At 49.9% G+C, this 16,633-nt stretch overlaps 2 protein-coding genes across 5 annotated transcripts in view; one reads left to right on the forward strand and one right to left on the reverse strand.

Annotated features, from left to right (window-relative positions):
* LOC119112142 (Dihydrouridine synthase 4) overlaps nt 1-3,981 on the forward strand; it is a 10,289-nt gene extending 6,308 nt beyond the window's left edge. For all 3 annotated transcript variants that reach the window (XM_037236188.1, XM_037236190.1, XM_037236189.1), the window contains 4 exons: nt 1,432-1,507; nt 1,919-2,101; nt 2,501-2,709; nt 3,175-3,981. In XM_037236188.1, coding sequence (XP_037092083.1) covers nt 1,432-1,507; nt 1,919-2,101; nt 2,501-2,709; nt 3,175-3,428 — 722 coding nt within the window. In that variant the 3' untranslated portion in view covers nt 3,429-3,981. The remainder of the gene's footprint in view (nt 1-1,431; nt 1,508-1,918; nt 2,102-2,500; nt 2,710-3,174) is intronic.
* Nucleotides 3,982-5,877: 1,896 nt separating this feature from the next.
* LOC119112824 (mediator of RNA polymerase II transcription subunit 26-like) lies at nt 5,878-15,385 on the reverse strand. Of its 2 annotated transcripts, none has more exons than XM_037237110.1 (3): nt 14,874-15,385; nt 8,313-8,387; nt 5,878-7,773 (listed from the first exon to the last, which is right to left on the reverse strand). In XM_037237110.1, exons 1-3 carry the CDS (start codon nt 15,021-15,023, stop codon nt 6,580-6,582), a joined length of 1,419 nt encoding a protein of 472 aa, XP_037093005.1. In that variant the 5' UTR covers nt 15,024-15,385; the 3' UTR covers nt 5,878-6,579. The 2 variants fall into 2 exon arrangements, with proteins under 2 accessions (XP_037093005.1, XP_037093006.1); XM_037237111.1 differs by lacking the exon at nt 14,874-15,385 and adding an exon at nt 11,172-11,272.
* Nucleotides 15,386-16,633: the final 1,248 nt, after the last annotated feature.

The following is a 16,633-nucleotide window of genomic DNA, read 5'->3' on the forward strand; positions in this document are numbered from 1 at the left end:
CCCCCTCATGCCTTGCACAACATTGTTTGAGAGCCAGTTGACGGCCGTCATATTTTAAAATGGTGCTGACGAACGCCAGATATGAACAACTTGACCATTATACTTTTTTTTGTTTTGCTCGCCGCATGGTTTATGGAATGGCAAGATTTGAATGGTGTTGCTAGGACGTCATGAATGCCAAGGTGATCTGGAAACACTATCCCCGAAATAGCCTCCCCATCTTCGTTGCTGTGTAGCGCAGAAGCTAGAGGGGCTTAGGTCTTAAGAAGGGCTGAACTGTATATTGCACCGAATGAGCGTCGAGATTCCTATGTCAGTTCAAAACCGCCATGGAAATGTGGAGTGCTTCCTGTAAAGGGAGTATCCCACGTTTTTGTGTTTTTGCTTATTGTTACATCGGATGCGCACGATTTGATCAGTAATATCAGTTTCCTAGAAATCCAGTTTCCTCGAAATGTGCAATACATACTACGAGAGCTTGAAATATCCTGTTTCGGAAAAAAGATGTGCAAATATGAAGCCATTATCCCCCGATCCAACGACACGTTATGCTATGGCTTTGATTTCTCCTCTGTGAAGCTTACCTCAGTAGCCCTTTTCCGAAGCACCTTTTGGCTTTGGGAATGGGAGTATCGCATGATCCACGTGACGCACTGATTTAAACTTCAATCAATGCGCTTTTCGGTAGTATGCCCTTGCCCGCTGGGCCAGTCACAAACGTTCTATCACTCGCACCAGTAGATGCGCGCACGGTGGTTATTATGACGACGGCGGCCGCGAAGTGAGTGCTGTTACGAAGCGTTGACAGCGTAATTTGGGCTCGAAAATAATGGCAATTGATATCGTTATGTCAGGACGGTGCTGTAGTGGCACTGCCTTTCGGTTTGGCTACCAGCTCTTCAGCAGTTAGCTGGTGTTGCGGCATGGACAACGTCCCAATATTTACGTGTGGGTGCGGTGTATGATAACATGTGGTTGCTGCACGCCGTACCATCTCGGAATGGCCAGTGATGGTAGGGACGCTCGCCACATTGCGTATTCGCGTTTGAGCATCACTGTAGTCGAGCGGAACGACGCAATCCATCACGCCGACCTCTACACGGAGCATTAAAACAAACTGTGTGCGGCCATGGACCAAGTATGAACTGTGCCAAATGTATGTCCTTCGCCAGAACATGACGTGATGCCACCTCAATTTATATTATATGGATGACCATCGTAGTCGTTACGCCACGAGGCCCGAATCGTCATCATATATCATATGCGCTAGTGTGCCAGAGCGCTGGTAGCTTCCGATCCTGCAGCCTGTGCCGGCACGGGTGGACCTTAAATATATGCGAACGTAGTTATATACGTTTGATTATCATGTGCCAGCTTGTCCCCCATCTTGAACTTCACATAACATGCCAACTTGCTCCATTGTCGTTTCAGCCGACCACCCGTTGATCGTGCAATTTGCAGCCAACAACCCCAGTGACTTCGCTAATGCCTCGGAGCTAGTGTCCAGGTAATGCTCCGTTTCTGGTTTTTAAACAGTACCTTGATCTATTGCTAGTTGCCCAGTTTCTTCAGCTTCTGATCTATTACTGCGCTGCCGTTTTTTTTCTTATCGCCGGAGGAGTTAATGTTCGCTGTTTTCCATAGCATATAATTTTGTCACATTGTATGCCTGTTCTATTTTCTCTTAAGTAGATGCATGGTACTGCTATTCAAAGATACCTGAGAATGGAGATTTATGCGGAACAGCGGTTTGTGTTACTTCGTCATGGTTGTGAAGATGCATTGTAACTGACGACACGGTTGCTAGGAGCCCTGTCCTGATATCGTAACGTGTCCACAGTTCCTCCGGTTCCGGACTGACCCATGACCTGTTGTGATCAGGTCGGGGTTACCATCACGAGGCCCGTACCGTCCGCAGGTGGTGTCAGGGTGTTGACCTGAACTGTGGCTGCCCGCAGCGCTGGGCCCAGCAGGAGGGCATCGGCGCCTGCCTCATTCACAAGCCCCAGCTGGTGTATGATATCGTGAGGCAGACGAGAAACCGGATACCAGACAACGACTTCACAGTCTCCGTGAAGATACGGGTACACAAAGACGTCAGGTGAGTGAACTGGGCGGTCGTGCTCCCCAACGTAATCATACCGCACTAAGCCACTTTTCGCGTTGTTCGCCAATGCAACCTGTTGGTTATTGAGTTGAAGGGCGTATCAGCTGCCTTGGTTATTTGCACCGCAATGATTACCAGCTGAGTGAACAAGGAGAGTAAACTAAAATCACCTGGTACAGAGCCAATGGAACAATCTGCTTATGCATTGTTCTGGGGGTATTGGTGTTGTCTTGTCACCGTATTACTGTGTAAACCAATTTTCGCCATCGTGTGTGCATGCAAACGCGATGAACGGAGCAGCCAACGTACAACTGCCGTGCGGTGTTCGTCCTCGGATCGTCGTGTGTCAGGCAATTGAGCGTTGTGCCGCCGCCGCCGCCGCCGCCGCCGCAGGGAGACGGTGGAGCTGTGCCGGCGGGCCGAGGCGGCCGGCGTGGCGTTCGTCACCGTGCACGGCCGGACGGCGCAGCAGCGGCGCGAGCCCGTCCAGCTGGACGCCATCCGCCAGGTGGCCGACGCGCTGCGCGTGCCCGTGCTGGCCAACGGCGACATCCGCTCCCGAGAGGATGCGCTTGCCACGGCCGACGCCACCGGCGTGAACGGTAGGAACGCGCATGTGCCGTCCTCCAGTGCATAGCTCGGTTAGATACAGGCGAAAGGGGCGCCATACTCATTGACCCCCCTCTTATCTAATGTATGAAAGCGGGCTTTCAAACTGTCGGACAATGTGTCAGTGTTTAAATCAGTCAGGTGAACCCGTGGTATTGTATTTTAGCATTCCACGGGATCATCATGAGTTTTTATATCGATGATGACTGTCTCTACATTCAGCCTTAACTCCATTCTAATCGGTTTTTTTTTCTCTCGGTCTGTTTTCTATAAAAAATCCCCCTAACAATTCCGCACCCCCCCCATCCGGTGCACTCCGCGCCTTTCATGGAATAGCCGGACCTTTGAAAAGAGGCGGTGCATACTGAAGATGGACACTGGGAGGGAGAGTGGGTATGTTCATGGCACCCTCTCCGGCCACCGGCCAGTGCTGAGTGCGCGCGCGTCTCTGTGCACAGGCGTGATGGCGGCGCAGGGCCTGCTCAACAACCCGGCGCTGTTTTCGGGCGCGCCCAGCACGCCGCCCAGCTGCGTGCGCGACTGGGTGCGGCTGGCCACCGACGCTGGCACGCCGTTCGCGTGCTTCCACCACCATCTCATCTACATGCTGGAGCGGCTGATGCCGCGCGTGCTGCGGCGCAGCTTCAACGTGCTGCCCAGCCACGCGGCGGTGCTGCAGTTCCTGCGGCACGAGCTGGAGCTGGACGTGTGAGGCGGGGCGCGCCGCGGAGGAGCGCCGGGGTCTGGCGGCCGGCGCGGTGGTCTGCAGCGAGCGGGGCGCATCGGCACGTGGGTCCCGACGGCAGCAGGAGCCGGGGCAACCGGTGATCGGTACACGCGGTGTTTGCGTTGCAGTGTGTTGTGAGGAGGTCAGGTCAGGTGTGGTGTGACGGACGTGCTGTGGGACTGCCCGGAGCGTCTGTCCAGACTTGGTTTTGTCTTCTGGCCAGTACTGCGACCCTGCAACGGTGTGTAATGCGGCAGACAGGCCGGCTGCAATGCTGCCTCATCATCCTATCGTTCGCCATTTTGCACTGGCCGGCGCCCGTTTCCCTACATTTTTAGGTGTGAATGATGAGCGATCTGAACACGCCCTCCCTGGATATTTGCATCCTATGATCGCGACTCAGTCAGAGGTTTGGCGTGACACGAGCGATACATTTTTGGCGACATTTTATGACCAGTGTTACACACTGGGCGTGAATGTTTATCGTTAATACGGTCTCTCAAACACAGGGAGGTGAAATACAATGTATCGCGGTGTATTTTTACGTTTTCGTTGCGTTTGCCCTATTTTGAATCAAGAATAAGCGCAAAGTGTTTTAAACAATTTCGAAACAGTATTAGTAACGTCAGCCTCGTAGTGTTGTCAGTATCAAAATCAGTATCAGCAGCATTTTCTCGAAAGTCCGGTGAATTTGTTTGATTTAGATATGTTGCAGAAAAGCCTATTTGCACGTAGTGACTTGCTTGATTTTCAAGTGGAGGGGGGGGGGGGGGGCGGGGAGGGTTAATTTGACACCCCTGAAACATATAAGTATGTCGGGCCCACCTTGCCGTTCGAGGGCTCAGTCTGACACCAGTGAAGTGGAACTCCCATTCGACGCGCAAAGATATAAAGCATTTTGAGAATGTCACACGTGGGGGCGCAGAGGTAAAAACACTGGACATGCATTTGATGAACATGTAGCATGGTGCGTGTAAAACAAATCGGTAAAAAGCGCGTACATAGTTACCAGCAAGGGAAGCGTGCCATCTTCTATGTTTGACGATGGCCTGGTACGTTTGATACGCATACGGAAAAGAATGCCACGATGAACAGATCGCCGATACATGGACGCTGGTGTACGTGTAACACTTAACATCCAGATATCTGTCTCCCGTCGGTACTGCTAAACAATGCTCTTGCTCGTGCCTACGCGCAGGGCGCGCGTAGGCACGAGTAGTTGTCGCATGAAGCATTATTGTCAATGTATTTGCCGATGGCAAAAGAGCAGAAGTAATGCCCGATTGCTGAACCCTGAACCGGGCTTTTTATGCTTGCTACATCTTCCCCTTATCTGCTTTCCTGGTGCCGCCTCTACATGCGCGATTTTGCATTTTGTGCACGTTTTACTTGCATTTATTCGATTAGCGCAAGCTGTCGATAGCATCCACTAGGAAGGTTGCCTTTTTTAAATCGTTTTGCCTGGGTCATGTGGGCAGTCTAAATGTTTAAACCCTCTTATTATTTCTGGCCACGCCCGTGGCAGCTCGCATGCACCACACGCCAGCAGGACCACTTCTTCACAGGAAAAGTGCCTTCTTTAGGCTGCTGCCTATGACGACGAAGTGCTCAGATCACAGACAACGACCATGCTCCAAGCCGTAGGACCTGCTGTTTGCGCACTGATCTGGAGTGCATGGGCTGCAACGTGTGGCCGCCTGGCAGCGGGGATGCGGCCCAGCTGCTGATAGGTCAGTGGCGTTGTGTCTGGACGTCGCATCGTAGGTCAGCCCTTCGGGGACAGGGGTGGACGTTTGTGGGCCGGGTTGAACCGGTTAAGCTAAGCTAAGGCAAGGCACGAATTTGAAAAGTGGGGGCCTAAAAAAATTGGATATTTGGTGCGAATCTTAAATTGGTGTTTATGCATCCTTCACCTGTGATGTTGGTGCTCGTCAATACTGGGTTGAAATTCACTGACTGTGTGGGCCATTTCTTGAAAAACATTCTTCAGTCGCACCAGAATTTTGCTTTATGAGAAACGCGGATTGGGTCGGACCGGATCGTGCTGATATTACATCGACGCATTATCTGGCACGGAACAGGATACTCAACGCTGACACGGACCGACATAATGCCGCCATTGAACCGGCTACGACAAACTTCCGCGCCTCCGCAATGCAAGAAACTTACGCCGCCAGCCAATGGCGAAGGATGTGATTCTGAACACCCAGCGCTGCACAGATCGGTCCTGCAGTCCGCAAATCCGTGTGAGGCTGTTCCACTTCAGCTTGCGGGCTCCCTAATAGGCTTTATATAACTCGATACGCAGGCGCGGCTGCGTAACACTTCCAACATGCTTGGCTTTCTGACGCCATCGCCCGTACAATTTTACGAGGCCACCGAAACCAGAACGAGACCAGCTCGACACCGCTCAGCGTCCTGCGAAATACGAGCGTTTCGCAAAGCTCATGTATTCAACACTTTAAACTTCATCAGCTCAATGTGCATGACGTTTCCAAAATTGAGACAATTCTCGCAACTCGTTGGGTTCCCGCCATGTCTCAACAATGCCTTGACCTCCAGACACCTTGCTATTGACCTCCAGACACCTTGCTATGCAAGCCACGTACCGAACCAACAAGTTCTGACCACCAGCAATAACCGGAAATTAGCGGAAACTAGCGGCGCTTACCGTACGTAGCTTTCAAAGTAATGCGAATTTGATCATGTATTGGAGGTGCAATTATCACAAACAACGGATATTTGGCAACTCAACAGTACCCTATGTACAGTGTATGTGTATGCGTGTGTGTGCGGACAACCACGACTCCAACGTCGGTCAAACAAACCGCGTGGCCGACCAGGATAAGAACGCCCTTGGTTTAGACATAAATGAGATACTCTGTAGTCTGAAAGACTGCACTGGAAGATGGCGTTGATGAACAAACTGGGGCACGGCCATGAGACTTCACGAACCGAACGAAACAATCAGAAAAAAGACATGGTTGGGGTGACCGGTCGGTCCATTCTGGAGTATGCATTGCCATCCCTGTCGTGGGGTCACAACTTGCTCGGAACAATAGCACGCGCGCGGCGTACGGATACGCGCTAGGAAGTACGGACCGACAAGCGACTATAAGCACAAACGCCAAGCAGCCTAATCAATGATAACGTAAGGCAACATGGACAGTACGCCTCCGTCGCACGTAGATGCCGTAACAACTTGGTGCCACTCCCTGAACTCGCCCTCGTGGTTCGTATTGCCGTTAATGTTCTCTAGGCGGTGGCCGGCATCGAGGTGGGCGGGGTCGATGGCGGTCCGCGCCGCCGGCTCGCCATCCCCCTCCGGCTCATCGTCGCTCCACACGATCGCGCTCTCGTCGAGCGGCGGCAGGCGCGCCAAGATCTCTTCCTCGGTCGGCCAGGGCCGCGGCGGCTCGGCCGGCGGCTCGCCGGCGCCCACCTCCTCCGCGGCCTCCACCTCCTCCAGGTCTATCGTCTCGATCGGCTGCGCCGGCCGCCGCTTGCCTCCCTGCCAGTTGAGAAACTTCTGCATGTGCGCCGACTTGTTGCGCGTCAGGTCGTGCGGCGGCTCGCGGCGCGGCGGCGGCGGCGGCGGCTGCGCGGCCGGAAATTGCGAGGCGCGCCGCGCCAGCGCCGAGTCGCCGCTGCGCTCGGCCAGATCCGACAGCAGCTGGCGCGTGGTCTTGACGCGCGGCGTGCGCGCCACCGACGCCAGCTTCTCGGTGAGGTCGTCGAAGGAGGCCACCTCGGCGGCGGCCGAGCGCGAGCGGCGCGGCTTCTTGGCCGGCGCCGCCTTCAGCGCCGGAGGCACTTCAGAATTGATTTCCCCTGAGATACTATCTCTACTGCACTCGTCCTGCACGCCGTTGAAGCACGGCCGCTTGTCCGACCTCTCGCCGCCGGCCGGCTCCGCTTTCCTCTTGCGCTTGTTGGCCACGTCCGTTTTGTCGAGCGTCTGAGCCGGCGGCGGGGAGTAGGCCGCCTGGTGGGCGGGCGCGGCGGCCGGCGGGCGCGGCCAGCTGCCCAGCGCCGGACTGATGGGCTGTAGCGTCACGTTCCGCACCAGGCCGGGGCTTAGCTTGCTCAGACCGGGCGTGGTGGAGCGCGACAGACACGGGCTGGTGTTGGCACTAGACGGGTAGGAGCGCGGACTGGCGCCGGACGGGCTACTCCGCCGCACGGCTGTCGGCGCCACCGGCGCTGGCTCCGGCTGCGGGATGACCATCATGCCACGCCACCGACGCACCAGCGCCTTGGCCCGCTTCTTCAGGCTGGTGTCCTCCGTCTTCTTACGTAGCTCGTTGATGTGCTTTCCCAATCTCGTGGCCTGAAACAAGGCGGCGGTCAATGGCCGTCACCAGGTCCACACTGATACCACATGCTGCACTGACGGCGCTAATATGACGCGCAAGTTTATGGACCACAGAGCATGCTGGTGTGTCACTTCCAATGAGTTCTAGGATATTCACAGAGATGAAGGCTGCTAATAACAGTTAACACATTACCCTTGATTCCACATATACTGAACAAAATCAGAAACACTAGAAACACTTGGAAACTGTTGCAAACAGATCACTAGGTGCTGGCAACATTCTAGAAAACGTAGTGTTTCCAGCATGCATGTGTAAAATTACCATGAAGCTTAAAACAGGATGTCGCCTGTTACTGACTACAGTCAACAACCAATGGACCAAGAAATAGGCTCATGGTGTGAGGTCATGGTGTAAGATCAGCTCAAAATGTTATATGACGATGCAGAGCTGGGATGAAATAACTTCCAACGACATATGAAAAAAACAATTTTTACGATTTGTTTAGCTGCTGTGTGCACGCCAAATGTAGTCGCCGGCCAAACGGGCAGCTTACCTCCAAGGCCTCCAGTGAGATAGGGAGCTGTTCGAGGATACTGATGACGTCCAGTACCACCGCCATATCAATGACCTGCAACAGAACAGCAGGGCTGGATTGACAGAACGCACTGGGTTTGGAGCTCACGACGGAAAACACGTTAGTATGTGCATGCAGTGCGATTGGAAGGCTGAAAATAGAGAGAGCTAAGCATGCCCAGACCGTTTAACCCGTACGTGCGTTATCTTAATCCGCAGCAAAAAGACGGATGGAATATTGTGATCGACCATATTCAGATCCAGGCCCTTCTGGATCTAGTTCATCCTCGCCCAGCACAAATGATGGCTCATCCTCGTCCGGGACAATGGTAGTGACAAATGAAAGCTGACTAAAAATCGTCTGCCGTCAGATGCGACGGACTGGAACAGACGACACCGGCAGAAAGTTATCGCATGTGGATAGCGCATGCCCAGCACTGATCGGTATCCTTACAACTGTGTTAAAACGCCTGAAACCGTTCCGGGAACTGGATATTCACAATAGTTTCTGATACAGTTAAGAACTGGGATTTATTCAAATACCTTATATGAAGTTACACCTCTGACCTTTGTGACACATTTGACCCTCCCCAACTTCTGTGGTTTTGCAGCTTTCAGCAGCATGGGTTGTTGGGTGCATCTTAACACACGATGCTGATTCTACACAAAAGCAGTCAATGCTTGTTATTTGAGTAACATACAAAAGGAGAGGCTTCTAGGCCCAAATAAGATTTTCAACTGGTTCTCAGCTCGTTGAATTTGTTTTCATGGTCCACATCCAAGGCAAGGTCAAATGAGGTCAGATCAGACTCAGCATCTCTGCACAGCCTTTAATACGTCTCCGGAAGGTAACTGGTTCATGGCAAGATACGCTACCATTACCCTTCAAAAGGATTGATTTGAGGTAATTCACGGCCGTATATGACCTTGTACCTGCATCTCTTGTAAAACAATGGCTTTGGGTCACTCCTGAAAGCCCAGACATTGCATCAACCGAGGTTGGTTGCGACTAGTCAGTTTTCGGGTCGGCGGCTTGGCGCCTAGCCAAGTTTGTGACCGAGGGATGGTTAATGACTAATGCTGTGTCGCAGAATTTCCTTCAATTTTCTGTCAGCAGTGGAAAATACATCACTCACCATTCAAATGTGGTGTCACCATATTAAATTTACTCTGATACTACAAGAGCAAAGGCAATTATGTAACGGTTTGCTAGTTTCCCCGAGGTCTTGGCAGACATGACTCTGCATGTTCACCAGCTCCACGGAAGACAGTTGGACATGTAACTGGATGGTTTGGGACTCGCGTCGCCAGCGTGGAATTCAGAATAGCTGTGCTTGTTGCATGCATAGTATCACCTATTTGCCATGTGACTGCTCATCACTTCACATTCACGGCCCGAGTGCGGAGACATCACCTGCACGCAGCTTGTTGTCAGTAACGCACCAGTGTCAACCAATTTTCTGTATTTTTGCACTGACCAGTGATACACTGTATTGACAGTGACATACTGCACACGGAGTAAACAGTGAAACACTGCACTGACACCCAACACTGATGTACTGTACTGGTGGTGACAGTGACACACTGCATTGACAGTGAACAGCGACACACTGCACTGACAATGGACAGTGACACACTGGTACACTCCAATGACACTGAACAGCGTCATACTGTATGTACGTCATACACATCGCTGTAATGCTGGTGTAGGAGTGAAGATGTGTTCCTCCGCCCTCCATTTGACAAAGCCAACGCATGTCTAATCGCATATATCAATTGCTGTGTACATATTAGCTGACGTGCGAAGCTTTGCATCCAGACACAGATAAATATCACTGATATACCTGTGCTGGCGACCCACAATCCACCTCACACTGTTTGAAACTTCCCTTTTTCAAGCATGGGAGCCGTCTCTCTCACGTTACTTTTGCTACATGCAGGGTCACATATCATGAGATGCAACTGCCTCGTGCGCCGGGAGTATCAGCTATCTCTGTGGACGCATGATAGTGCGTACAATATCAGGGAGACCATCATGCTCGCACGAGTGTCAACTTTCGCTGGAGGTCTCCCCCATTGTCATTCCTGTGAATGGCATGTAGTCAAACTTCGATAACACACGTACAATTTGGTTTATTTATTACAACCCGAAGGGAGGGCGAGGGGGGGGGGGGCGGAATCTGTGGCGTTGGCAAGTGGGAGCTTTTGGTGCTATGTTCCCTCCCACCTAACCCGGACGTGGCGGCCCCTGAGGGCGAGGACCCATTAATTTCTGATGATAGTAACAGCCACAGGGCTTCCAAAACGTAAAAAATGGGTCTGGGGGATCCATGTAGGATTGCGAGCCCAATAAGGTTGTTTAAACCACCAAAACAGGCACCCTAGAGCGCCTAACAGCAGTCCCTTACCTAATGGATCTCTATGACCCGATTTGTTCCCCTCCGGGACAAATGCTGGCTACGCCACTTGAGGGGGGGGGGGGGGGGCGGGGTCCCCATGCTCGGAAAAGGGCCAGAACCCCAAGAACCCCAAAATAGTGAGTTGCAGCATCCTAACACATTACTCCCGGGCGAGCAATCCCTTCAATACTAATGCACGCTGGAGTAGCCAGCCACAGGACCACACACAGCTTAGGCTTTGGCTTCGCAAGGCAGAGGTTTATTCCAATGGCCTCGGGTTCAGCTTCAGTGCAGTATTTTTCAGTGGCTAGGTTAAGCTTCCACTTCAAACAATCTTTGAAGTAGAGCTCAGGTATCACCTTCATGCAATCCATATATGACTATCAGATGCATGCATCATCAGAGCTGATAATGCATGCATCATAATACCTGTCAATCACCTTCATCTCATGCTGGCTATCAACCTCATGCTGTCAATCATCTCAACCTCAATCACCTCATCTTGGCTTCAGCCTAGTCATGGCTGTTTTTCACTATAGTTGGGACTTATCTCCGCAAAAACGTTTTCTTGTCTCATCACAACATACCACACAATTTTTTTGAGGCTGCGACACGCCCATAACTGAAAGTAAAAAATAATCAGGTCATCAATACCAATGACATCTCAGAACGCCCGGAGAGCCAGCTGTGTAAGATCAAAGAACAAGTAAGACGAGCGGACAACAAATTACCGCGTACTTGCTAATTACACAGGACCAGGGCGATGGCTGGATTAAAACCTGTCATTCGCCGCGATCTGTTACCACCTCGTCTCGATCACCTCCCACAATCCTGATGTTTTCTGATCCCATATACCTTTAGAAATTGCGGTCATGAGTTCGGGTCTCGCAAAACGTCGCGCGCTGGATTTAGGCCTGACTGGTCTCAGCTTCAGCCTTGTGATTCTGAACTGAGTGTTCTGCTTTGCATGTGGTTTTGGAGCTCATTTCATGCCTGCGAACTCTGAAGCTGTTGATTTCTGCTTTGGACCTCAGGTGAAAAAAGTAAAAAGTAAAAAAAATCGTGGGCGTGTGCAAAGGACAAACTCACTGGCTTCGAATTCCGCCCCGGGCTGTAAAAATACGAAACTTTCACCTTTAATTTCACAGTTACAATCTTCAAAGCCATTGCCTTTGGCTTCTACTTTGACTTTGACTTCATGCTATAGCCTGGCTCGGGAGGTTTTGAACCTGAGAGTCTGGCTTGATCCCCATGTCTGATAGCAGTATACCATACCCAAACAGGTATCAAACAATGTTGGGTACTATTTCTGCTATTCTGACTTAACCATTAACATGCCATACATGATAAGAAACATCTTGACAAGGGCAAATACTCAAGACAAATGCTTTTGCCTAAATAGGAACTCAAGAAACTTGTACATTAGTGAAGCCTGGTCGAGGGCACAGAGCTCGAGTTGTTGGTGCATTGAACTTCCACAGGGGGGGGGGGGGGGGGGGGCGAATGGGCGAATTCCGAGGTTATGCCATGATGGCTGAGCACTGAAATAACTAAGTTGGTGACACTCACTCCATAAAGGCATTTCATGATGTGCATCATGTTCAGTTTTTTAAGTTATGGCAGGTCAAAAGAAACTGCAGGACCACACCTTGTGATGTCTTAATCATTCATTGCCATTGCCTGAACATAACCAAAACATAACATAAAACATGGTAAAACATGAGTTGACGCCTCAGATTGCATGCTGACTTGACATCTCAACTACCACATGTCTCTTTGACTTGCTTTTTTCTGGGCAGTGTTAACACCCTACCAAGCAAAAACCCAAAACTAGAGGACCCTGCAAGATAAGTGGAAGTAAATGCAAACCAAACTCAAGGCTTTTCACTGTGGCAAGCCAAAAAATGTGTCAAAAAAGAAGTTGTTACCCAAAATCTCATTCAATGACCTCTTCCAACTGTTAAGTCCAATTAATCACAGAGCAAAGTTAATTGTAAGCACACCTAAAAAGTCATCAGCAATGTCTGTATTATGATAGGAGGCCCAATCTTCAAATATTGTACTGATGCAAATATATTGTGACACCTCAGGACAGATTGTATACCTTGTAATTGTATCATCAAGTCTTGGATGTTCCTGAATATAGGGTGTAATTAGGAATCTGATCAAAACATTTTGTGCAGTCTTGGAGCTATTTCAAAATTTTGCCAAAGTTTCCTTCAGAATTCTGTATGTTAGCTGAAACTCTGTCAAAAGATCATCCAGAATCCTGGACCCATCCCGTCATTTTGTTACAGGGTCCATGAGACTATCCACAAATTGCATTGCACATGGAGGGGGGGGGGGGGAGGGGGTGGGGGAGATGGGCGGGTTGGTGATAGAGCAACACAAAAGTATGACTAGGGAGGGAGGGGAGGTTTTGGATGGCATAACACTATGCTCAGGTGTAGGTGCAAGTCATGCCAAAATGGGAAACACAGATGAGGCCATCAAAGCTGGATACCATCAGCTTTTTAATAATACCAATGCCAATTATTTGTTTCATGTTCCATTGCGTCTGAGGTGGTGCTACTTTTTGTGACGTTTAGCCTAACAAAGCATACCTAAGGGGAGCAGTGGCTCACCAAGCATGATCAGTGCATAACCAGGGAGAGATAGGGTTAGAAAATGATAAAAATAAGCATCATATTCATGGATGGTCCCCTCGAGGATTCAGAATATCACTCTAGCTTTGACAGACAACCATCCAGGACCTGAAATATTGTTCATAGATCCAGATGCTTGCCTGGCTTTAAGTGTTTTGATGAACATTACATGCCAAAATTGAAAACATTGTTTTGCATGCATCTGCAGTGTGATGGCACATGCCTACTTGAACCATTCAGCATTAAGAATAAAATACACATTTAAAAAATTAAAAAGTAAGATTAAAAATATTCCTACTGACTATGATCTCACCATATTATAAAAAGAATCTTACTTTTTCAGGCAACAAAGTAACCTTATTTCAACATCAACCAATGCCACCTAGTGAACTGTGGTTGAGAATATATCCCGGATGTTAATGAAGATGTGAAATTGGGGAATTGAGGGTTCTTTCATCCAAGAGGACTAATTTTGTTTACCAGGGGCCTATTTTGTATTTGAAGGACATGTTTAGGTTGAAAGTGTCATTTTCATGCTATGAAGCTCAATTGCTTATAGTTAGAAGCCCTACAGGTATCTTTAACTCTCTACAAATTATTAGAACCTTCAGAACTGGGGTGTCTGCCACTTCCTTGGGAAACCTGCTCACAACAGTCTTCCCCTGGAATGCCACTATGATATGTAGTTATTGCAAATGATGCACAATGCCTGACCTTCATTTCAAGTCAACACAACTAATTTTATCCCATCACACTACAATATTTTGACATTACCTTGTAGAACAAAACCAATATTGTAAACACTTAAGAAAAGGCAAATATTTTCTAGTCACTGAATCATTATAGAAATAATGGAAATTCCAGAAATTGTTTGACCAACCATCCCTGTGATGACATGAGGAATGGAAATTTGCAGCATTCCCCATGCCTCCTTCATAAATAGACCTGTGGGCAGCTAGCGACAAGCTCTAAAATGATTATGCTTGCAGTAACAAATCAGAAGCAATTAATTTCATGATAGTTGCATGATATAATTTAGCAAGAAAGACAATGCATTTGCAACCGCGTCATTCCGCCTCCTACGAACATTGTCGGCATGCCCCAGCTGGGAGCTTCGATCGTACGAGACACACATTCGCTGCACCAATCAGAGCGCACGTTAATCGTCGGCGCATGCGCGAAGCCAGGCCGCGGCCATTACTGAAGCAAGAAGCAGACGAAAAGGCTGCGTTACCAACATTTCCCGATCGGTAAGTTTTCGTGAAAACGCCCCTAACATGGTCATAATATACACCATTTTGATCGCCATCGTTTGCTGAAATGATTGGTCATTAATTTGAGTGCCTTAGTTAAAGATGAAGTGAAAAAATCGTGATCTAGCGGGAGCTGCGCGGACGCGTCCACCCCCAGCGGGCATCTGCGCCAGCACGCCGCAACGTGGGCAGAAATTGCCGATTTTTTGCCATCACCGGGGTCGTACGACTGTAGAAAGCTTACATTGCTATCCTCGTCCAGTGCAGACAATAATCTCTTCTTGACTTCCACTGGAGAATGCCGCATTAGGCCAGGAAAAGGCACAAAATCGCAGCTCCCCACCGACGCAGCCTCGCCGTCGCACTTCCATGAGACATCTGAATTGCGGCGCATTCTGGGTAAAAATCCGTGGTCAGCTGATTATGCCGTCGATCGGAAAAGGAAAAATGACGTCAAAACGGTGCTGAAGTTGACGTTATGACGTCATCGGTGGGTCTTCTATATATACGTGAAGGTCGGTTGGTCGACTTTCGGGACTTGGCGGCCGGGCGGCGGGGTGGGATGGTCGTCGCTCTCTGTTGCGGGCGGCGTGGCCGCCTGGTGCCCGTTCGGTCGCTTGAAAATGGCGGATCGGTGTAGGATCCTTCCAGTCAAAGTGGCATGGGTTTCACCTATAAAATTGTAAAATAATTGTTTTTCAAGAATTGATTGTAGTATTTGTAAAGTAAAAACTTTTTCATGATTCTGCCGTCAATAATCGTTCGCGGCTGGGGGTGCCCAGTCAGCTGCTAGGCTGATAGGCGTAGAACGGAGGACTGGAGGGTGGTGTGAGCCTTGGTCCCTCCACTCCGTCCGTCCATGGTTACGGGTCGGTCGGAATCCCACGGCCCTCCACGTTTATGAGAGTGACGTAAAAGGGGGGTGGCGCCCGATTGGCTGGAATTAGAACACAGATAAGCCGTGTCTGATTCGGTCTACCGGGGTTGGTTGCAGCTGGCCGGTTTTCGGCTCGGTGGGTTACCAGCTCTAAACACTGGCAGCTAACCACCAGCTGGATGATTTTTATCTTGCCAGACAGAATGGCAAACAAGGGGTAGCTATTTATATAGATTGATTATGCTGCGGCGCAACATGAGTGGCTGTAGATAATCGGACATCGTTTCGAAATCTTGAATTTACGGTTTGCATGTTGATTATATAATATTATGTGGGATCACTCGGCTGTTCAAATCTGGTGAAGGTACGTTGGAATGCACGAACACACCACTATGAAGCTAGAACCGCGGTCTGAGGTGTCAGATGCGAATGGGATTTTTTACCTGTTATTAAAAAAATGGTGTCTAGTTTCAGGCAGTCTGCAATAGTTTCTAGTTTCTAGTAAATAGTAGTTTTTAGTGAGCTGCAATAGTTGCAAATGATCGAGAGGTACCCTGGATTTCATGTGGTGTATGCATGTCAAATCCGCGGTTCTAATCCGTTGACATGGCTTTGGGGCATGTGTTTTTCAGACGTGCCTCCTCCCCACTGCTAACTGGGTCGGCAAGCGCCCCTGCGGCGAACCGGCTGATGCGGCTAGCCGATGATGGCGGCTGGCTGGCTAGCCGGCTAGCCGCCAGTCAGCCTGAAAGCCGCTAGCTAGCCGCCTGAAATTCCTCCCCAAGACCCCAGGTTTTCTATTAAAATTATTGTTTTTTTTATACAGTTGTGTTATTGGACTCTTTACTTATCACCATAAATCGCACATTGCGCCCAGAGTTGGTTGATATTGATTAGTCTCAGGCAAAAAGTGTGTCAGTCGATCTTGTAACTGAATGGTATAGGAAAAATGTTTGCGAGATGACAATACCTCATATCTGTATGATTATGGTACCCAGATCTCCATTCTAACGGAACCTCGCCAATGTGGGCGGCGTCTCAGACGTGACGCCGTCGGGCATCGTCAACGCCAAAGCCTTCCCACGCCATCAGCGGTGAATTCACTGGCCTGTTCAAACCGATTCGCC

The sequence above is a fragment of the Pollicipes pollicipes genome, unplaced genomic scaffold (genome assembly GCF_011947565.3).
Source record: "Pollicipes pollicipes isolate AB1234 unplaced genomic scaffold, Ppol_2.1 Scaffold_7261;HRSCAF=8764_pilon_pilon_pilon, whole genome shotgun sequence".
NCBI lineage: Eukaryota > Metazoa > Arthropoda > Thecostraca > Pollicipedomorpha > Pollicipedidae > Pollicipes > Pollicipes pollicipes.